This window comes from Chiloscyllium plagiosum, unplaced genomic scaffold (assembly GCF_037043375.1).
Source record: "Chiloscyllium plagiosum isolate Xiang-an unplaced genomic scaffold, Cpla_swu_hap1 HiC_scaffold_9, whole genome shotgun sequence".
In the NCBI taxonomy this organism is placed as follows: Eukaryota; Metazoa; Chordata; class Chondrichthyes; order Orectolobiformes; family Hemiscylliidae; genus Chiloscyllium; species Chiloscyllium plagiosum.
Genome location: NW_028270147.1, coordinates 69,614,066 through 69,638,452, shown reverse-complemented (window position 1 = coordinate 69,638,452; position 24,387 = coordinate 69,614,066). Strand labels below are relative to the sequence as shown.

Genomic DNA, 24,387 nt, shown 5'->3' with positions numbered 1-24,387 from the left:
ATGATGCATCTATAAATAAGTTTATAAATTTATAAAAGTTGGTGAGGTACCTTCTGGACATGTCAAATTTCCTGAGCCACCTGTGGAAGAAGAAGCATTGTTGTGTCTTCTTGACCATCGCATCGACATGGGAAGACCAGAACAGGTTGTAGGTTATCACCACTCCAAGGAACTTGATACTGTCCACACATTCAACCTCAGTTCCGTTGATGTAGATGAGGTACTGTTCTCCTCCCTTCTTTCTGAACTCCACAATCAGTTCTTTAGTTTTGCCAACATTAAGAAAGTGGTTTTCATTGCACCACAGCACCAAGCCCTCTATCTTCTTTCTGTATTCTGACTTGGTTGTTTGATAGCTGTCCTACTACTGTGTCGTCAGCTGACATAGACGTTGGTTATTCAGAAGTTGGCTACAGTTGTGGCTGTACAGGGAGTACATTAAGGGACTGAAAACACATGCTGGGGGTTGGGGGGCACTGTAGTGTTGAGCTTTATCGTGGAGGAGATGCAGTTTGTTATCTTCACTGATCGAGGATCCAGTTGCAGAGGGCAGAACCAAAATCTAGATGTGAGTTTTGATCCTGCTTACCTCCTAAAGATCTCTAATAAATTTTTCAAGTGTGATTTCCTCTTTCATGAAGTCCTGCTGACTCTCCTTCATTATGTATTTGTAAATGCTCTGCTTTTATATATTCCATAATAGATCCCAACATTTTCTAGATAACAGACATTAAGCAAACTGGTCGATAATTATCCATGTTTTGTCTCTTTCCCTTGGTAAATAAAGGTCTGACCTTGGCAGTTTACAAGGCTCTGGGACTTTTAATAACAGAACATCCATTATCTCAAACTATTAATGTTCTAGGATACATCCCATTAGGTCCAGGGGTCTTATTGATGCTTTAGCATCATTTGTATCCCTAGCACTTGTTCTCTTGGGATAATTGTATTTATTTCCTCTCCTCATTTTGCCTTTAATATAATTCCAAAAACAGTAAATAATCAATGTCTTCTGTAAAGACTGATGCCAAGTATTTATTCAGTTCCCTCTCCCATTTCCTGGCTCCCCATAATTATTTCCTCATCTCTAAGGGGCTATTTCACGTTGACTTCACTCTTCTTTACATTTTTTGTTTGAAAAGCAGCCCTTGCTGCCTGTCTTGATATTACTGAGAATAGACTTGAAATCATCTTTTCTCTTCTATTTAGTTTGTTTATTTTGGTCATTTTTCGTTGATTTTAGAACTATCCAATTCTCTGGCTTACCACTACTGTCATGTTGAAATAAAAAATGCTATCCTTAACTTCTCTAGTTAATCATGGTTGGCCTATGCCCTTCCCAGAATCCTTCTTTCTCAGATATATTTTACTGAGTTATGAATTACTTTCTTACATGTTTATCACGGTTCAATTTCTTTGCTACGAAATCCTTTCCCAGTCCATTCTAACAAGAATGCAATTAGGTTCAATCAGCACACTCCATAATGGCAGTAAATTACCCATTAATCTCTATTTGTGCCATTAATCCATTTATTTTGATCCAAATAAAAGTTTCATTCAGGAGCCATTAATTTGGATTTTTGTAACCTTTGGACTCAGTTTAACAACTTTACATAATTAACACTTGAAGTACTTCTTATCCTCTCGCCCCCACCCACCCCCCACTGAACAACTCCACCTTAATTTTCCTGTTTTTGTTTTCAGCTGAGCTCTCTAAGTGTGTATTTAACAATTATTCTGTGCCCCAACTTCTCACCAATTAGTCTTGCTATGTAACTTACGTTACTTACCTTGTCAACCATTCTGGTGAATCACCTCTGAACTGGAATGCCTTAATATCCTCTAAGAGTTGGACATAATACTCCAGTTGAGGTCAAACAAGTTTAATATAACCTCCTTTTGTTCTAATTAATGTTCCTATTAATAAAATCTAGGATATTGCATGCTTTATAATTCATTTTTAATCTGTTCTGCGACCTTCAATGATTTATGCAAATGCATAGCTAGCTTCATCACCTCCTGCACAACTCTAGATTTACCCTCGTTGCCTACCCTCTGTACCACTAAGATTTTAAACATTGATCAAATCACCCTTTAACTTTCTAAATTCCAAGGAATACAGCACTGGTGTCTGTAATCACTCCTAATTTACTGGAATTGAAACATCATTCTGAAAAACAAATAGGAACAGGAGTAGGTCATTCAGCCCTTTGAAACTGTTCTGCCATTCAATGAGAACCTTCCTGACGTGTAGTTTATTTCCATTTTTCTTCAAACTTTATTCCTAGAATGTGGAAATCACTGACTAGGGCAGTAGTCATTGCTCAACTGCCTAGAGAGTAGTTAAGAGTCAACCACATTGCTATGGCCCAGATTCACATGTCAAACAGACGGGTTAGGATGGCAGAGTCCCTTCTGTTAAGGGCATTAATGAACCAGATGTTTGTTTCTAACAAACAATGGTTTCATGGTCATCATTAGACTTTTAATTCCAGATTTTTGTTGAGTTCAAATTCCACCATTTGCCCTGCCAGGGTTCCCAGAACTTTACCTGGGCCTCTACAGTAGTCGTCCAATGACCATGGAGGAGCCATTGCCTCAAAGGAGGCAATGTACCTACCTTTGGCCCAAATCCTTTCATACATTTGCTTAACAAAAACATAGCTCTCTCATATTTATAATTAACTGCATCCCTCTGAAGGTTGAAGGAAACCCAAAACTTCAAACAGTGGGAATCGTTTCCACTTCAGTATCATCAAAAGCACAGAAGTCAGACTGTTTGGTGATCGGTGAACCAATTTAATTGTTCAAATACCTGAATTCTGCCAGAATTGCTACATTTCTGGTCATCTTCAATTTATAAAGCAATAGTCTTAGATATGTAAAATGGCCTTCTGAAACATGTATGACAAGTACTGAGTGGAATAAATCAATCTTAGTTTCACATCTATTACTGTTAAGACTGATATCTTCATAAACTGTTTGAATAAGCACTCTTCCTCTCCTCATTGCTGCAGGCTTCAGTTTTCTTTTGAGTTTCTGTTGCCTTAAACTGATTTGTGACCACAGCCACAGACCAAAATAAATTGTTATGGAGACTGCTGCTATCTCTTGGAAAACAGAGACAACATCTCTAAAATGTGGGATGAAGAACATGAGATTCAATTACTTTGTCTTAATTTTAATACAGATAACAAATGAGAGGTTACAGAGGTTTGACTGTCGATTTCATTCCCCTCCATGATATTGTAATAGAATCCATTCAAATCCTGAATTGGTACCTGAATTGTTAGATACTTTAGGAGTATATCCACCCGAAAATTCAAATACATGAGAGTCAATTTAAAATAACTCAAAGCAATTCATTAGAGACAGCAATTTTATTTGAAATCTAAAACTACAATTTACGAGTGACTACACTGTCAAATGCTAATCCCCTTTCACAGAAAATAGGTTTCTATAGTTATAACAGGAATTGAAACTTGCTGTTTCCTCACGTTTATAACACCTGATTGGCAAACTTGCATTGAGTGTACAATGACCCTCCTACAAAATGATTTAATCGCTGACCTCAATTTTGGCACCCGTTTCTCTATCTCAACTTTACTCCTCAGAATGGCATTAAGCGAAATATATGGCCACATGGATGATTGTTCCCCAGCTGTCCCCAACATGGAAAACATCCAATCAATGTGTCTCATCAAAATCTTTGGTCTCCAAATCAGTGGCTCCAAGATGCGGTTATATTTCAGTCAAGTGCCATACATAACCATTAATGGATCAACCTCAAAGTTTGGAGAAAAAAAATATCTTGACAGCATGAAATAAGTGATATAGTGCACACAGTCAGCGAGCAAATTCTGCCTATGACTATCTCTATGATAGTGTTTAGAAACTGCATAACGAAAATCAAATTCTATTAGGCCATCGTCCTTATCATCCCTTTTGTATGGTGCAGAATCCTAGTCCTCTACAGTCACTGCAAGTTTTCAAACACTTCCATAGAAATCTTATGTCCATCACAAGAAATTAATGCCAGAATATAAACAATGAGCTAGATCATACTAGACTTAACATGGGTGCAACTTAAAACAATATTAAAAGAATGATTTGATGAGACTCTGGGAATTCTTTCAAGGTGCCAGTAGTGATCCCAATGGGCCCACTGACGAACTGGAAGAGTCATTACAGGGATCTGTAGAGGAGTGACCAAAGAAGGTGTCAACTTGGACCACACTGGAGGGCCGCTTGACATGTGTGCTCAAACCATCAGGAAATATATAAATGCCAGATTCATCAGCCGTACTCACAAGGTAGAGCAAAACGTCACCCGTTCACAATGCAACGCCATCCAGGCTCTCAAAATCAATCACAACATTGTCATCAAACCAGTGATAAAGGAGGAGCCATTGTCATTCAGAATAGAACAGATTACTGCAAGGAAGTGTACCGACAACTGAACAACCAGGAACATGATAGGCAACTACCAGCTGATCCGACCAAAGAACACACCCATGAATTAAACACACTGATCAGGACTTTGGTTCCAGTCCCTCAGAGTTCCCTATGTCCCCTCACCCCACGTACTTCTCGTGTAGGCGACTTCTACTGCCTTCCAAAGATACACAAAGCTAATACACCAGGATGTCCCATCGTATCAGGCAATGGGATCCCGTGAGAGAATCTCTCCGGCTATGAAGAAGGCATCTTGACACCTATTGTACAGGGGATCCCCAACTTCTGTTGCAACATTACGGATTTCTTACAGAAACTCAGCACCCACAGACCAGTTGAACCTGGAACATTCCTCGTCACAATGGATGTTTCAGCACTCTACACCAGCATCCCCCACAATGATGGCATCGCTGCAACAGCCTCAGTACTCAACATCAACAACTGCAAATCTCCAAACACCATCCTACAACTCATCCGCTTTATCCTCGATCACAACGTCTTCACCTTTGACAACCAGTTCTTCATCCAGACACATGGAACAGCCATGGGGACTAAATTTGCACCCCAATATGCCAACACCTTCATGCACAGGTTCGAACAAGACTTCTTCTCTATGCAGGACCTTCAGCCAATATTATACACCAGGTACATTGACGACATTTTCTTCCTGTGGACCCATGGCAAGGAGTCACTGATAAAACTACACTGATATTAACTATTTTCATCCCACCACTCATCATGGACTACTCTCTAGTATCTGTCTCATTCTTGGACACATGCATCTCCATCAAGGATGGACACCTCAGCACCACACTCTATCGCAAACCCACAGACAACCTCAGTGCTACACTTCTCCAGCTTCCACCCAAAACATATTAAAACAGCCATCCCCTACAGACAAGCCCTACACGTACACCAAATCTGTTCAGCTGAGGAGGAATGTGACGGGCACCTGGAGTACTCAGGGATGCCCTCATAAGAACAGGGTACGACACTCAACTCATCGACCGGCAGTGCTACAGCAAGGAACCGTAATGACCTCCTCAGGAGACAGACACGTGCTGCGACCGTTAGGGTACCCATCGTTCTCCAGTACTTTCCAGGAGCTGAAAGATTACGCCATGTTCTTCGTGACCTGCAATACACTATCAATGAGGATGAGCACCTCGAACAAGACCTTCCCCACACCTCCACTGCTCGCTTTTAAACCATCAAGCCTCAAACAGATCATTTTCGTAGCAAGCTGCCCAGCTTTCAGGACGACCCCATACAACACTGTCACGGTAGGCACTGCAAGATGTGTCAGAGTGTGGACATGGATACCACCATTATACGTGGGGACACCTCTCACCATGCACGTGGCAGGTACTCATGTGACTTGGCCAACGTTGTCTATCTCATATGCTGCAGGCAAGGATGCCCGGAGGCATCGTACATTGGGGAAACCGAGCAAAGGCTACGGCAACGGATGAATGGGCACCGAACAACAATCAACAGACAGGAGTGTTCCCTCCCAGTTGGGGAGCACTTCAACGGTCCAGGACATTCAACCTCGGACCTTCGGGTGACCATCCTCCAAGGAGGACTTTGGGACATGCAGTAGAGAAAAGTGGCCGAGCAAAGGCTGATAGCTAAGTTCCGTACCCATAGAGAGGGCCTCAACCGGGACCTCGGGTTCATGTCACACTACAGGTGACCGCCATTGCACTACACACACACACACACACACGTGGAAACTGCAGCTTACACTTAACTTTTAAGTTTATTCAAAGCCAAGGTCTAGGCTACCCCGTACAATACTCTGGGGAGGATCTGGTTTGGTCCAGTCCATAATGGAAATGTTAGAAATAATGTATATCTGGAGTTCATCTTATTAAAAAATAAATTCTTGAATGGTCTATATCAAATGGGATCATTGTTCATACGACACTGACATAAATTTGCAATTCCCAGCACACACAATCTCGGTGGTTACCCAAAAAACCATTCACCTTAAAACCTTACACTTCCTTCATGTTACAAGCTACAACTCATGTTCATACCACGAAAACTGAGCTAACAGGTTAACAGCTTATAGCACTTTTCTTTCTTCACTGTGTAACATCCAAAAGGACAAGAGCAGCAAGCACGTGGGAATATCAAGTTGATCTCTAAAGGCACATCATATTGACTCAAAAAAAAAGTAATATTCCTTGATCGCATTGGGTTTTGTTCCTAGAACTCCGACAAAAGCATTATGGATATAGTCACATTGGGAAGACTAGAACTGCTGTTCAAGATGGTGGATCTACAGAGCATATATATCTGGGGAATAAATGCTACAACACCCACAATCCATGAATTTTTAAAAAATGCAACAATTTAGACCTAAAGCAGAAGACTCTAACACTACTCCCAGTCAAATTTGCATCTAAAAATTGAAAACCATTCCATCACATTTAAAGGTAGTTATCCTACCCCCGGCACAATGTCTGAAACTGAGCAAACCCAAAAGCTCAATGGTAAAATATTTTTGATATGTTCCAAGTTGATCTATTTTGTCTGATTGCCAACTTGTGGAAGATTTATGAGACAAAAACATGTAACCTGTTTTTAGTTCTTTAGATGATTCAAGAGTATGTCAACCCTCAAGGACGAGCGTGAAATAGTTTGTAGTGTTCCGTATCGCAAGATTACTGTAAAAGTGAGCTTGTTACTGACCTCTTAAAAGTTAAGAAATAACTTCATGTTAGCCTTTGTAGCATTCACTTATCTGACAAGTTTGAGGCTCAGGCCCCATTCCAGAGCCTTGAGAACAAACTGAAGTTGACACAACTGCACTGTTCAAATAGCTGCTTCTCAAACAAAATGTTAGTCATAGATTCCCTCTACTCTCGTACGCCTGCTTTAAAGATCCAATGACTTTATTTAATGAACTACCACATATTGTTTAATGTCCTGGTCAATATTTATCCCTAAAATCAAATTATTCAAGATTTGTTAATCTACCTCTGTTAATTATGCAGTCTAACTTGTACAAGTTTATTGCTTTAGCTAACTTACATTATGACAAGATAAAACAGCATTATTGGCTGTAAAACTGGTGAGACATGCTGAGGTCATGAAAAGCTAAATAAATCTAGGTTCAGGTCATCTAGACTTGAAATGTTAGCTTGCTCTCTCTCCATGGATGGTGTCTGATCTGCTGTGAGCTCCAGCATTTGTTGTTGTCAGTACAGATTCCAGCATCTGCAGTAATTTGTTCCTATAAATCTGGGTTCCATTGGTTCATGACAACAGTCTACTGTTGCACAATGGCAATATTCAAGGTTACAAGCTACAATTACAAAAGAGCAGACAACATCCTGAACTCTAATAAGCAAAATAAGGTCTGCACACATTACTGAACATTTCGGAGACAACAGCTCCTTGGAAATTTTTACTGCAAATATGAACAGAAAAGGTAATGCATTTTAGAAGCAAAATTGTCTTATGGAGTGATGCATCAAACAAATGATACAAAAGAAAGACTAATGTAGCAAGTTACCACAATACAAGCTTGGTGTTAGTGCAAAGTGATTTTGATTTTGCATCATCACAAAACTTGGACTGCAAACTGGATGGTAAAGCTTTAACAGATACTCACTTTGCTTTACTCAGGCCAGTCCAGACCAAGCCTCCAGAAAGTATCACATTGTAATTGCACCACAACTGCAAGATCCATGCGAATGAAAACTGTCATAACAATGCCAATTGGAGTGGATCATCTTTTTACCGACAAATCAAAATTGCTTGCTTGAAGTACAAGATGCTTGCACAGTTATTTGAATGTCATCGATCTCATTGTATGGTCGAGTAATTTTTTTGCAATGGTCAGATAAATAGGCTTCTGGGGAATTTTGTAAATCTCTCCCAGATAGATATTGAACTGAGCTTTATATTGCTACAAAAGGAAATGGAATCTATCTTTCAATGAGATAGGAGGTTGTTTTTAAAAAGATATGAAAAACGGTATCAACTTTGTGGTATAAAAACTAGAGTCATATATTAGATGTTAGAAGACTTTGTTTTTGCAGTGTGTAATCAGAGGTCAGGTGTTTAGATATATTTATTTTTTCTAAACAAAATACATGCCAAAATGGCAGGATAGCATCCTTCATTACAATTTCTGATATTCATATGATATGGCCTCACAATCAATGAACTTTTTGTAGACGTGAATCTGAAATGACTTCTGCTTTAAACAAAAATATGGACAGAGATTACTCACTGAATTGGATTACAACAATATTTCAAATGAGTTGAACAAACCTTTCATTTTTCCCCAATTAACCAAAAGTTGTGTTTAAACTATGAATAAATATCCTCCAAACAATGAACATTGTGACAGCAGTCAAATCTCCAAGAGACCTTATCTTAAAACTGGTTGTCAATTCAGAACCAAATACTAATACAATTATTTGCGACAAAATATTTCACAAGATCCCATTCTTGGACATGATCAGCCTTCAAAACAGATATTCCAAAAATAGCATGCATTCATTTATAATACATCTTTGGATCAACAACTGTCATATGAAATGCAATTAGGTGTTTCAACTCTGAACATAAAAGGAGTACATACTGCTCTTCAAAACACTGTTCCCCTTCTAGTTACCTATAATGGCATCTCTCAAATCAAACAGTCCTTTCAGAACATACAGGCTTTGTAGAGGAAAAAACATAGCATTCGTGAAGAAAGGTTTGAGGTGGATTGGTCACTGTTAGTTGGTTGGTGAAAGAAATAAAAATCAGTCAGCACTAATATATGTGCATCTATTGGGAACAAAACGTCGGTTGCTTTTTCCAATAAAACTTTCAGCTTTTGTTTGACAAGGGGAATAAGTAAATGATGTTTGAATATGGAACTTTGGGGAAAAAAATGGTTACCAAAGTGTTCAATTATGGTCTTGAATAATCAAGTTTACCTTTCCAACTAAAATGCCTGCCAACGTGAAGTAACTCTGTACACAGTGAACAAGTGGAAACCCGTACTCTATTATTTTTTGACATGTGTTACAAAAACAATGATTTACCAGAAGCAGTTATTAGAGTTCCAAGCACCAGTGTGGAATTCACTCATCATTCCCTTGCACGTTACAAAATAAATTGAGCATTTTACAGAGCAAAACAATCTGAACAAGTGCAGCTTAGTTCAGCTATACATTTTTTTTTTCCCCAAGAAATGATTAATGAAGTTCACAATCCATATTGGTGAACGCAGAGAAACAATTGGCACTGGAGGACTTTTCAATGCAGAATCAAGAGAAATGTGCAAATACATCACAAAACAAAACTGAGAATTTCTAGTAATTAAAAAAACAGGTCCCTCTAGCTCCGTCCGTTGCCTTTGGTGTGAAGTATATTTAGTACCCAGCCAATCAGGAGAAGCAAGAAGACTCACATGGAAAATGTTCTCCTCACAATCTTTTACAATAAATATTGCTTTCAAATCCCTTTAAATTTTCCTATAGAAATCATTTAATGGATAGCCACCTCTGGTCAGGAAAGAGGGCAGACAAGGCCTATTTTGTTTACCAAAAACACTGCGAAGGACTGCTTAGATTAGTTAACAATGAACAAGATATACTTGGGTGAGTTGGTAAGTCAGGTGCTTTTCTTCTCTACTCATACTTTTCTAGTTGAATAATACAAGGAAGTTGGAGAAAACTGTGCAGTGTAACGGAACCACAAATCGTTCCAGGCCCAGAACAAAAAGCATCTGACCAGTGGTAGGTATGAATCAGTTTTCAGGATAATAATGGTGGAATTGTTGCAGGCCTCAATAATGAAAAGCATTTTTCTGGACTCTACATTTGTGGTCTGTGCATTTGAAGCCTAACCACTATTGAAATGTTCACTGTTTTGGAATGGAGGATGAAGACACAGCAAAATGTGTTCAGATTTTACTTATCATTCATTTCGATTTTTAGGCTTCCAATCCAAAATTTCGATCTTCAGAATAAAACAAAAAAATGTAATAATGTATGAATTTGAAATGTCACTTGTAATAAGTAGTCATATTTTAACATTTCTGCAGTTAGTGGATTCAAAGTTCAAATCCAATATTCACAACACTGACATTTTAATGTCATTTTAATGTCAAGATGCAGTGTGCCCCTTGAAGTACTCACTTTTGGTACTTTACTACATTAGGACAGGAACAGGCAAGTTGTATTATTCAACTAGAACAACATAAGATTAGACAAAATGAAAAAATATGATCAAGCCTCCAAGATTTTCAATTCTGAATTCCAACTCTAACAGTGAATCCAAGTACAAAACTTAGTTTTAGTAATTTCATATATAATGTGCTGACATCAAGAATCCTACTTCCATTTCCAATGTGATTAGTCAGTTTACCTCAGTTGGACTGGCCATGAGAGTATTTTAATGATTGCAGTGTTAAGAGCAGAAACACTGGTCAAAGTTCTCTGTGCAGTCTTGAGTATCCAGACCAACATTCTGCATGAGGTACCAAAAAATGAAAGACATCCATGGAAATTTGGGTTAGCATCTTCAGCATGACAAAGACAACATTTTTTAAAAAAGGCATGTGAAATTCAAACACCAATACAAAATCATTGTACATTGTTCAACAATGATATGTTCCTCTCAAGTTTTTTGGATATAGCCCAATAAGCAGTTAACATTTCGAGCACTATCAATTTTGACGATGCTCTACTCTCAAAAACCAGTTTCAGCACAGTTACTTCAGCTAGATTTTCGTGACTTTAGGATATGCTGAAAGGTGAATAACATCACCTTTCCTTGTCAATGGAAATTACTAAATGCCTTCCAAAATGGTCTGAAATAAGGAACTTGGAGGGTTTACAATGGGCAGAGGGGATGGAATGCTGGCCTTTAATCTCCCTCCAAATACCCAGATTGCTAAACTAAGAAATAATCATCTTCCTTGACATTTGTATTTTCAGTGAAATAAAAGAGTACACTTGCCAACTGCCTTCTCTGCACGTGCAACATTTTAAGGCCTTACAATTCAGTAGTCAAGTCTCATTTATCCTCAGTTTCTACAGGGGATTTTGAGAGGCCGGGCAGGGGAATAAATGTGTGATAAGAGAGAAAGAATTAATATGAATTAAAGATCTAAAACGCCTTCCCCTCCAGTCAGTACTTAATTTTGAGCATCCCTCCTATCCATGATGCAGATGGTGGTTGCTTAATACAGTATGTATAGCATTAAATTGGCATTTGTCCTGTGATTAGTGATTCTCAGGAGAACATCCAGCTTAATGACCAAAATTTAAGACAGTTCAGGAAGCAGGCACTCTGGTGTAAGAGAAACATTCATTTGGTTGATGAAAGGTGCAGCTGCATTCAGACGGAAATGTTCCACAGATCACATCCACTATGAGTGCAAACGACACGTCCAGGAACGTGGCTTCACCAAGTCCAAGAAAGAGGGCTGAAAAGACGAAATACAATTTATTTTCAAAAAAAAAACAGTTGGAGAATATTAAATGTGACTGTAACAATAAAAGATTCTAGTAAAGCTTTTCAACACTATGGTTGACTCTATCAAACACTTTGGTATAAATATACTGTCACTTACTAAAACTCTGATTAAAGTATTTCAATTTTTGCTTTCTTTGTTTGCAAAATCCAGTCAAACTGCAACCCACACTCTTGCATCCTCAGTATTCTTATAAAATGTTTGAGTACATTATTAGAAGAAAAATTATCAAGTTCATTTTTGCACACAGACTTACATTAGTAAGGGGACAGTGCTGCTGGGCATACCATTCTTGCGAATATAGACACACCAACATGCCTTGGCCCAGAAACAATGATGTCCACATCACCACGTTCCACACAGGACCTTTCCGGCGATCATGCAGTACAAAATTGAATGCCACTAACAAGAAGAGATATCCATTAACACTTGGCAGGAACTTTAATAATCAAGACAGTAATTACTGACCATCAGGTGCAAGTTGTTAACTACCTGCACAGAATAATATCATTACCTTTGTTTGCTTCTGCACAGAAATCAGATTGTTTGAAACAAGTGAATTGCTGAACAATCAATGTTGTTCTCACATCATGGCCTCATACACCTCCCATTCTACCATTGCCATAAAGCCAGGATATCAAGCTTGGCACAATGAAGATTACAAAGGGCATGCCAGGAGCAGCACAAGGTACACCTGAAAATGAGGTGTCAACTTGGTGAATCTGCCAAACAAGACTACTTGCATGCCAAACAGCATAAGCACCAAGTAATCAACAAAGCTAAGCGATTCCATAACCATTGGATCAGATGCAAGTTTTGCACACCTGAAACATCCAGTCATGAATGGTAGCGGTCAATTAAAAAGTTCCTGGAAGAGCAGGATCCACACTTATCCCCAGCCACAATGCTGGGGGAACCCAGAACATCAACGCAAAAGATAAAGCTGAAGGATTTGTAACAAATCTTCACTCAGAACTGCCAAACAGATGATCCATTTGTCTCCTTCAGTGGTCCCCAGTCTTCAGCAAATTCAACTCAGGCCACATGAAATCAAGAAATGATTGGAGTCATTTGAAAGGCTGAGTCCTGACAACATTCCAGCAATAGTCCCATAGACTTGTATTCCAGAACCTGCCACATCCCAGGCAAGCTTTTCCCTGCAGCTACACCAGTATCTACTTAGCAATGGAGGAAAACATGCTCGCTATGTCGTCTACTTAAAAAAAACTGGACAAATCCAACTTGGATAATTACCGCCTCATTAATCTACTCTCAATCAGTTCCATTAAGCAGCACTTGCTCAGCAATAACCTGCTCACTGACACCAGTTTGAGTTCTGCTTGGGTCACTCAGCTCCTGACCTCAACAGCTTTGGTTCAAATATGGACAATGAAGCTGAATTGCAGATGTGAGGTGAGAATGACCGTCTTTAGCATCAAGGCCACATTTGAAGAGTGTGACATCAAGCAGCCCTGGAATCAATGGGAACTCACGAGGAAAACTCTGCTAGCTTGTGCCGTACATGGCACATAGTAAGATGGCTCTGGTTGTTGAAGATCAGTTATCTCAGCTTCAGGTCACGACTTCATGAGTTCTTCAGCCTTATGTCTTCGGCTCATCTTCCTTCAGCTGCTTCAATGACCGTCTCCCAGCCAAAGGTAAGAAGTGGGGATGTTCGCTGATGATTGTACAATGTTCAGCACCATTCAGGATTCAGGTACTGAAGCAGCCCATGCTCAAATACAAGAAGGTTTGGACAATATCCAGGCTTGGGCTGACAAGCGACAAAAGCATCAACACCAGAAAAATATTATCTCCAGGAAGAGACAGAAACAATCTAACCATCACCCCATAACAGTCACTATCACCAGTGGAACCCCACTATTATCCTGGTGGTTACTGTTGACCAGAAAATGAATGTGAATAGCCGTTTAAATATAGTGGCTACAAGAGTAGGTCAGAGGCTGGGTATCCTGCAGCAAATAACTCTCCTTCCTCTCCAAAGCCTACTCACTATCTATAAGTAAAGTCAGATTTGTGATGAACCCCATATAACTAGATGAGTACAGCTCCAACACTAAAAGCTGACATCATTCAGACAAACTGGCCCAGTCGACTGGCATCCTCAAACATCCACTCCCTCCACCACCGATGTTACATAGCAGCAGCCTGTACTATCTACAAAACACACAGCAGAAACTCACCAAAAGCTCCTTTGAAAGCACCTTCCAAATACGTGACCATTTCCATTTGAAGGACAAAGGCAACAGACAGATGGAAACATCACCTCCTACAAACACTCTTCCAAGCCACTCACTACCCTGACTTTGAAATATATCATTGTTCCATTCGTGCCATTGTGTAAAACTCCTGAAATCTTTTCACGAATAACATTGTTGGTTTTCCATTAGTACTGCAGAAGTTCAAGAGAGCAGCTTACCACCAAGGGCAACTAGAGATTATACTAAAGGCTTGTCTAGGCACTAATCCCGATATCCTATAAATTAATTTTAAAAACTTGCAAGATTGTGATAGTATAAACTGAAGTTTTAAGATACCGAGATGAATCAGGTTCTCACTGGTACCAAGAGGTCTTGCTGGGAATATTAGGCATGAATATTGATGAAGGACAGAATTAAAAAACAAACTTCAATAAACTTTAGTCTGCAGACTACTGTAATATATTCAATAATATGCTTAACATCATCATAAATAATCAGGGCTTTGTATGACTGAACACTACACTCATAAGCAAAATCAAAAAATACTTACTTCCAAAGCACATGAACAGACAGAACAGGACTGGATAGAAGAACCCAAAGCAAATTGCCAGTACATACTCATGAACTACTGCAGATACTGTGAAGACGGACAACATAGCAGCAGCCCTAAACCGGTGAGTGAATAACTGTAAACAGATAAAATTCAAAAGGGTTAAGTCAGAAATTTGAAAACCTCAAGTTTCAAGAGCTGTGAATGCACAAAAAGTTAGAAGAACAGCCATAGACTCTGCTGGCCAACATAATTCACAGACAATCCAGGGATTACCTGTTCAGTCCCTGAAAGGCTTGTAACCTACCCAAAATTCAATTAATTTAAATTATTAAACCATTTGATTCCATTGGAAAGCCCAAGTTACTCTTCCAAACAATGCTATTTACTACATCACCCAACACTGCAGGGTAACACAAATGCTAAGAACTCTGTCTAGCACTTTCCAATCTATGCCAGGTCTGCTACTTTCAACTGACAGTGTACAACTTTTGAACTAGCATACATAATTTCAAATTGAAATATATTTAAAATGTGTGTACTCTAAAAGTTTGAAATATCATAATATTAAAAACGTTTCTAAATGTTTTAGTTCTTTTAACTCAAGTAACTCAGCTGAACTTTACTGTATTACCAGATCAGATATAAATGCATATTTTCAGTACTTATAAATTAAGTCCAATTTTAAAACCAACATGTCAATATAGTCACATAGCACAGCATTCTTCAGTTTGGCTATGTGATGATCATTATCCATGTGGGCTGACATGTGCTAGTTCTAGATTGGAAGCTTCAGCTATGACCAACTATCTGAACTTTTGACACTTTAATGCCATACAATCGGAGCTCATGCTGCCAGGTGCCTTAAAAAAGAAAATCTATTTTGCTATCAAATTCAGAACATTTGTGGTGCCAAATTCACAGTATCAGCCTAAACCAAGCAAATGACTGATATTCAGTAATAATTTACAGTAGTCAGAGCACGTGATGCTGGAAAATCACAGACGCTCAAGCAGCATCCAAGGAACAGGAAAATTGACATTTCAGGCATAAGCCCTTTACACTAATCTGCTTAAACAAACTAAGGTGCAAGTCCAATAGTGATCAGTCAGGAATTTGAAGTAAAATGTATGAAAGTCAATTTTCTCCAAAATTACTGTCAATTTTTATATTTCCAAACACTAAAAACCAAATGATACTGTGAAGACGGACAATGTAGCAGCAACCCTAATCCGGTGAGCGAATAACTATAAATAGATAAAATTCAACAGAATTAAGGAGAATAATGTCTCAGTGACAGAGCATGGGGAAATGAAACAAAATTACAGTTCTTTTAGAATAAGAGTCATAGAAATGTACAGCATGGAAACAGACCCTTCGGTCCAACCCGTCCATGCCAACCACAAATCCCAACCCATTCTAGTCCCACTTGCCAGCAGCCGGCCCATATCTCTCCAAACCCCTCCTCTTCATATACTCATCCAAATGCCTTTTAAATGTTGCAATTGTACCAGCCTCCTCTGGCAGCTCATTCCATACACGTACCACCCTCTGTATGAAAACGTTGTCCCTTAGGTCCCTTTTATATCTTTCCCCTCTCACCATAAACCTATGCCCTCTAGTTCTGGACTCCCTGACCCCAGGGAAAATACTTTGCCTATTTACCCTAACCATGCCCCTCAATTTTGTAAATCTCTATAAAGGTCACCCCTCAGCCTCCGACACTCCAAGGAAAACAGCCTCAGCCTTTTCAGCCTCTCCCTGTAGCTCAAATCCTCCAACCCTGGCAACATCCTTGTAAATCTTTTCTGAACCCTTTCAAGTTTCACAACACCTTTCCAATAGGAAGGAGATCAGATTTGCACGTAATATTCCAACAGTGGCCTAACCGATGTCCTGTACAGCCGCAACATGACCTCCCAACTTCTGTACTCAATACTCTGACCAATAAAAGAAAGCATACCAAACGCCTTCTTCACTATCCTATCTACCTGCGACTCCACTTTCAAGGAGCTATGAACCTGCACTCCAAGGTCTCTTTGTTCAGCAACCCTCCATAGGACTTTACTATTAAGTGTATAAATCCTGCTAAGATTTGCTTTCCCAAAATGCGGCACCTCGCATTTATCTGAATGAAACTCCATCTACCATTTCTCAGCCTATTGGCCCAGCTGATCAAGATTCTGTTGTAATCTGAGGTAACGCTCTTCACTGTCCACTACACCTCCAATTTTGGTGTCATCTGCAAACTTACTAACTGTACCCTTTATGCTCACATCCAAATCATTTATATAAATGACGGAAAATAGAGGACCCAGCACCATTCCTTGTGGCACTCCACTGGTCACAGGCCTCCAGTCTGAAAAAAACCCTCCACCACCACCCTCTGTCTTCTACCTTTGAGCCAGTTCTGTATCCAAATGGCAAGTTCTCCCTGTATTCTGCGAGATCTAACCTTGCTAATCAGTCTCCCATGGGGAACCTTGTCGAATGCCTTACTGAAGTCCATACAGATCACATCTACTGCTCTGCCCTCATCAATCCTCTTTGTTACTTCTTCAAAAAACTCAATCCAGTTTGTGAGATATGATTTCCCACACATAAAGCCATGCTGACTATCCCTAATCAGTCCTTGCCTTTCCAAATCGTTGTACACCTTGTCCCTCAGGATTCCCTCCAACAACTTGCCCACCACCGACATCAGGTTCAGTTGTATTTAAGTATGTCACACAATAAAGATTCCATAAAAAATAGCTGTGCTTCAGACTCCTGCATTATTCTATGGGACCCCAGAACAAAATTCCCAATATCTTAATGCTTCAAACAATGGTTATTAAGAAGAAATTTAAGCGCAGCCTTTGTTCTGCTAGTTAGAATTGAGCATTAGAAATCAAAGCAAAACAAGCCAGTGGCATAGTGGTTCAGTGGTTAGCATTGCTGCCTCTCAGTGCCAGAGACCTGGGTTTGATTCCACCCTCAGGCGACTGTGTGGAGCTTAGATATTGTCGAAGTGCCTGCTTGATTTCTTCTGGATGCTCCAGTTTCCTCCTACAGTCCAAAATTGCCCGTAGTATCCAGAGATGTGCAGGTTAGGTGGATTAGCCAAAGAAAATCCAGGGTTACAAGGAGAGGGTAGAGGGTTTGAGTGGGATGGCCTTCAGAGGGTTGGTGTGGATTTAAAATGGCCTGCTTCCACACTTTAAGGATTCTATGATTCTAAGTGAATCCAGATTCTGAGAGTGACTTTCCCAAGTTTCACGCTGCAGAACAAAAGCAGTCTGAAAAGTTGACTTTGAATGATATTTTTGATAGCTTTCTGTTGAGGGCTAGCTAGTGTGAAAAATCTAAGAATTGTAATTTGTTTCTTCCCCTCAACTCTTCAGGGAATTTTCTCAGTTAAATCCAATGGCTTGAAATAGCTCCTCACCCAGAGAAAATCCTTATATGCATAATAGTACAGCCAATCATGGACAACTACATTCCAGGTCCGGTAGTAATTTGCAAATGATGTGGAATTCCACCAGTCCTGAAAGGAAATGAAGAAAGCAAAGTTAGTTTAATAAAATAAAAGGAAAATTCCACATACATTAATCCTGATTTTAACTGAAATCAATCAATAAATTTACCTAGATGCTGCAAGTTAACAGATTTACAGAGGTACATTTTTCATGATAAATACTTCTCCCAGTCTGTGCTTGGAAACAGCTTGCAAATAAATATTCTGCATAAAGTCATCCGACAACATACAACCAGAAGAAAATGTTTGGATTTGGGATGCAGTTCATCCTCGAAGTCCATCTCCTAATTTAGCCCACCTCCCTTCACCTTGCTAATCTTCACTCAACAGCACCACTAAAATCCCACAAAAAAAAGCTCGGAAACAGGAGTCAGCAGCTGTATCCTGACAATGTATTTAATTATACACTATACAAATGTTTATAGAAAAATTTATCCTTTCTGGCACCTTTGTCAGTTGCAGGAAGCCCAGGAGAAGTTGCTTACTGAGATGAGGAGAAGTTTCTTCACTCAGAGCAATGAGCCTGTGGAATTCTCTGCCACAGAAAGTAGTTGAGGCCAAAACACAAATGTTTTCAGGAAGGAGTTGGATATATGTCTCAGGGTTAAAGGGATCAAGGGCGTGGGGATAAAGTGGAATAGGATATTGAGTTGGATGATCAGCCACAATCATATTTAATAGCAGAGCAGGCTCAAAGGGCATCTGCTCCTAAGTTTCTGCCATCAGTATTTTTCTGCCAGCCTTTGTAAAATGCCATATGATGATCAGAGTTTGTTTGCATTTTTTTTTTTCTTTATTACTAAAGGCAGAGAGAAGCAAAAGTCTTCAGTTTTAAAAATAAACATATTTTCTGGTACTTTTTGACTACACCACAGCTATCATTAACAACATGCACATCACCATTTGTGGACATCAACCTTGGTTAACAACAAATGGAAAATGTGCATAATATCTGGAATAGCAGGGATAATAGATACTTTTTTTAAAACAAAGTGATTAAACTGCACATTGTACTCAGTTGTGTTGCACTCCAGAAGCACAACAGAATTCATCTATAGTAGTTCAAGACTATTGTGAAATAAGTGGCACTTAGATAATCAAAAAATATACCCTTCAGAGGAGTGGCTTCTATCAAAGATGAAAACCACATCAAGATGTACCTGGTGGATTTTAAAAAATTAATTTAAAAGGATACCTTGTAGAACATCCTGTCAGCAAACTGCAACATTTCAGCAAAGGCATTGAGCCAGCAGTGCAGGAATGCAAAGAAGGCAAGGAATAGTACCAACACACCTGAAACACAAACAAAAAACAAAGTTTCGGGTAGTTCTAAAAATTGGCCATGTTGTGATAAATAGAAAAAAATCTCAATATTAGATCTTTTGCCAATTCATGTTTTACTGAAGAGCAATCCCTGAACTTCACAAGCTGCTAAATTAAGAAAAAAAACAAAGAAAAAGATTAATTTCAGTCAAATGGAGGTACAGAAAACAAAGCTTTCCAGGCAATAGAAAGAATACTGCTCAAAGATCTGCACCAGACGCGTTCTATAAAATGAGCTGTTGAAAGTCTCTGCTCGACTTCAAAATCTCCAAACAGTACTCAAATGACTAGTGTGAACTTTCACACTTGCGCTTAGTACTCTAAACTAAATATCAGCGCCATCTGAATCAGCCTGCAGAAGAGGTTTTCCAACTTAGAGCTTAGTCCACACTATATTAACATGCTTTGTTGAAATAGTTTAAAAGGAGGCCTGATCTGCTCGAGTGGTCTAAATACATTACTGCACCAGTGTCCTCAATTAATTGTGTTTCATGATGTATTCATTGCATCATTCAAAACAAGCACTTCCTGCAGTATGCTCTATGTTTCCACTTTCAGCATCAGAGTGTAAGGATGGTCCATACCTGGCAAAATGGAGTTGAAGATGCAAAGAACGAGGACTTTCAAGCTGAATGGCTCCTTGCTGATGTTTCGAAACAAAGGAATACAGAGTCGGACGAAGATATAGTAAGCATAAAACAGACAGCCCAGAACCTGAAAAACCAAAAAGATAATTTAGGACGAAAGAGCCCAGGGAGAGAATAGGGCCATTTAAAAATCAATGTGGCCATCTATACATGGAACCACAGGAGATGGGGGTGAGATACTAAATTAATATTTTGTGTCAGTATTTACTGTGGAGAACAACATGGAAGCCAGGGAACTTGGGGAAATAGATAGCGATGGCTTGAAAAGAGTTCATATGACAAGAGGTGGTGCTGGGGTCTTAAAATGCCTAAGAGGTAGATACATCCCTGGGACCTGAACTGTATAGGAAGCTAAGGAAGAAACTGCCAAGCCCTTTGGGGAGATATTTGTATCACTGACAGCAACGGGGGAGGTGCCAGAAGACTAGAGGTTGGATAATGTGATGCCATTCTAGAAGATAGGCATCAAGGAAAAGCCAGAGAACTACAGACCAGTAAGCCTGGCAGCAATAGTGGGTAAGTCAATGGAGAAGATTCTGAAGGACAGGACTTATATGCATTTGGAAAGGCAAGGACTGATTGGGATCATCAACATGGCTTTGTGTGAAATCGTGTATCACTAACTTGATTGAGTTTTTTTTTTGAAAAGGTGACAAAGAAGATTGATGAAGACAGAACAGTAGCCATTGTCTATGTGGCCTACGGCAAAGTGTTCAAAAAGGTTCCATGCTGGTTAGCAAGGTTAGATCACATGGAATCTGGGGGATCTGGCCAACTGGATATAAAATTGGCTTGAAGGTAGAATACAGAGGGTGCTGTTAGAGGATTGCTTTTCAGACTAGAGGCCTGTGACCAGTAATGTGCCACAGGAATCTGTGCTGGGTCCACTACTTATTGTCACTTAGATAATTGATTTGGATGTGAATATGAGGAGGTATGGTTACTAAGTTTGCAGATGACATTAAAACAGGTCATCTTGTAGACGGTGAAGGTTACCTCAGAGTACCACAGGACTTTGATCAGTTGGGCCAATGGGGCATGGAATAGCAGATGGAGTTTAATTTAGATAAATGTGAGGTGTTGCTTTTTTGTCATGGCAAATCATGGTAGGACTTCTACAATTAATCATAGGGCCCTGGGGAGTCCTGCTGAACAAAGAGACCTGGGGTTGCAAGTGTACAAGTGAAGTGTACAAGTGTACAAGTGCAAGTGTTAAAGTGAAGTCTCAGGTAGACAGGGTAGTGAAGGCATTTGCCTCATTTGCCTTCATTGGTCAGAACATTGAGTATAAGAGTTGGGATGTCATGTTGCGGTTGTACAGGACATTGGTGAGGTCACTTTTAGAAAACTGCATACAATTCTAGTTGCTCTTCTATAAGAATGATGTTGTTAAACTTTAGAGACTGCAGAAAAGATTTACAAATATATTGTCAGGACCAGAGATTTGAGTTATACGGAAAGGCTGAGTAGGCTTGGATATTTTGTCCTTGGAGCAGAGGTTGAGGGCTGACCTTATAGAAGTTTATAAAACCATGAGGGGCATGGACAGGATGAATAGCTGCTGTCTTTTTGTTAGGATGTGGGGGGACCCAAAACTAGAGGGCATAGGTTCAAGATGAGGGGGAAAGATTTAAAGTTATCCCTCAGATCAGTTTTATCTCACAGTGGTGTGTGTATAGAACAAGCTGCCAGAGGAAGTGGTGGAGGTGGATACAATTACAAACTTAAAAGGCATCAGAATAGGTATATGAATGGGAAGGGTTTAGAGTGATTGTAATGAGGTCAGCCAGATGGATCTCAAATATCAGTTCCCTGATTGGGGCTTTTAACCTGGTCCAAACAGGGAGCCCTGGCTGACAGACAAACAGAGGTTCTGTTCACTCAGCACCGATTCTGAGGAAGTCAGACCAGTGTCAAGTACAATGCATGTATAAACAAGGGGGGGGGGGGGTTCTTGGTGACGGGATACCGGCCTCTGTGGAGTTATTTCAGATGACATGGCCATGCTAGGAAACAAAACAGGTCAGATTGGGATGTGTGATCGGTGCAGAGGAGTTGGCCAAAGAGTCTTTTTCTATGCTGTATCACTATTATTTGGAGGTCTTAAAAAAACAAAATATTTCCACACAGCAATCCAGGGTCACAACAGAAAGAAATACATCTGTCTCATTAATGTGTCCAAGTCATATCAGAGTCAGTACTGCACTGAAATCTTCAAGAGACAGATTTGCATTTTTAATCACCTTGTCATTTCTCATAGATACAGTACAAAGCTGCACACAAATTACTATGAAATACAAACAATTCAGTAGACAAATAGCTGGCCCTGCACAGCAAAATCCACAAATAGCACAAAGACATAACCTAGAATGTCAATTCTGTTTTTCTCACTACAGAATCTGCAGAGCTGAATATTTCTCACATTTTCACTTGCCATTTCATATTTCTAATAGTTGCAGCATCTTATTTTAAGACTAACTGCAAGTTCATTTATAGGGGTGGAAGATGCAAAGGTTGGCCATCATGTGGGGATAATTCCCTGTTCATGTTGTAAAGATTTTGACAGGGTAAAGAAGGATACTCTGTTTCTACGAGTTGGTACATCAGTAACTAAGGGTTACAATTTAATTTTGGTCAGCAAGATAGTTAGGAGTGAGAGAAGGAGAAACTGCTTTCTTCAATTGTTAGGATTTGGAATGCACTGCCTGGAAGAGTGGTGGAGGCAGATTTCATAGATGGTTACAAAAGAGAGCTGAGTACTGAAGAGAGCTTTGGAGGCAGGGCTGGACATTGGGATTATCTGGGTAACTCTTCCATGAGTCGTTGCACACATGAATCGAATGACCTTCTGGAATACTGTTAAATTCTCCAATTCGAAGGGCAAAACAGAGATCAGAGATGCCCAAATACCTGCCAACTTCCAACTGCCACCAGATAGACCTCTATTGCAGTACATCATTGAAGTTCACTCCATTACAGAAATATCACCCAGCGTGTCAGAAATTACTTGGCTTTAAAAAATTTTACCTGAGCAAATTTTGTAGCAACGTAGCTCCACCTAATTGTAGGATTCCTGCATTAAGAAAAATTCAGCAAATATCATAATAGCTTGTTTATTGAAATACACAATTCCTGCTCACATTAAAAGGAACAGAGTTTGGTTTGTAATATAAAATCATAGGTTCTGCAGTTATTCTGCAGTCTCAAGTCATGATTTAAAACAGATTTATAAATCACTGGGTGTCCTTGTGCATGAATCACAGAAGGTTGGTCTGCAGGTACAACAGGTAATTAGTAAGGCAAATGGAATTTTGTCCTTCACTGCTAAAGGAATTGAGTTTAAAAGCAGGAAGGTGGTGTTGCAACTGTACGGTGTGGTAAGGCCACACCTGGAATACTGTGTGCAGTTTTGGTCTCCTTACTTGAGAAAGGATGTACTGGCACTACAGGGGGTGCAGAGGAGGTTCACTAGGTTGATTTCAGAGTTGAAGGGGTTGGTTTGTGAAGACAGACCAAGTAGACTGGGATTATATTCATTGGAATTCAGTAGGAATGGAGGGGTGGGGGCTTATAGAAACAGAATTATGAAGGGAATGGATAAGATAGATGTAGAGAGGATGTTTCCACTGGCAGGTGAAACTAGAACAAGAGGGCATTGCCTCAAAATAGTGGGGGAGCAGATTTAGGATTGAATTGAGAAAAAAACTTCTTCACCCAGAGGGTTGTGCATCTATGGAATTCCCTGCCCAGCGAAGTAGTTGATGCTACTTCAGTAAATACTTTTAAAGCAGAGTAAGATTTTTTTTTGAATAATGAAGGAATTAAGGATTATGGTGAGAGGGCGGGTAAGTGGAGCTGAGGCCATGAAAAGATCAGCCATGATTTTATTGAATGGCAGAGCAGGCTCAAAGGGCCAGGTGGCCTACTTCTAGTTCCTACATTCTTATGTACAGCTCACCAATAATTAAGCTGGTCCCAGCTTCCTCTATTCAGGACACAGGCTTGAAACAATGCCTACATCTGCATTCCATTGCATCAAATAAAACAAGTGGAGGAGAGGATCAGGCTTCATGATGATGAAAAAAAAAGACGTTGCATCAGTGTAAATCCAAAAAAAAAGCTAGGCTATTGTACAGTAAATCTTTGGTGTCTACAAACCTTTCAGGGTTTTAAACACTGAG

The 24,387-nt window shown here is 39.6% G+C and overlaps 1 protein-coding gene across 4 annotated transcripts in view; it reads right to left on the bottom strand.

Annotated features, from left to right (window-relative positions):
• Positions 1 to 8,524: 8,524 nt before the first annotated feature.
• soat1 (sterol O-acyltransferase 1) overlaps positions 8,525 to 24,387 on the bottom strand; it is a 105,322-nt gene continuing 89,459 nt past the window's right edge. For all 4 annotated transcript variants that reach the window (XM_043699579.2, XM_087990760.1, XM_043699581.2 and 1 more), the window contains 7 exons: positions 23,234 to 23,279; positions 20,144 to 20,273; positions 19,432 to 19,529; positions 18,147 to 18,245; positions 14,720 to 14,855; positions 12,204 to 12,349; positions 8,525 to 11,899 (listed from right to left, as the gene is read on the bottom strand). In XM_043699579.2, coding sequence (XP_043555514.1) covers positions 11,843 to 11,899; positions 12,204 to 12,349; positions 14,720 to 14,855; positions 18,147 to 18,245; positions 19,432 to 19,529; positions 20,144 to 20,273; positions 23,234 to 23,279 — 712 coding nt within the window. In that variant the 3' untranslated portion in view covers positions 8,525 to 11,842. The remainder of the gene's footprint in view (positions 11,900 to 12,203; positions 12,350 to 14,719; positions 14,856 to 18,146; positions 18,246 to 19,431; positions 19,530 to 20,143; positions 20,274 to 23,233; positions 23,280 to 24,387) is intronic.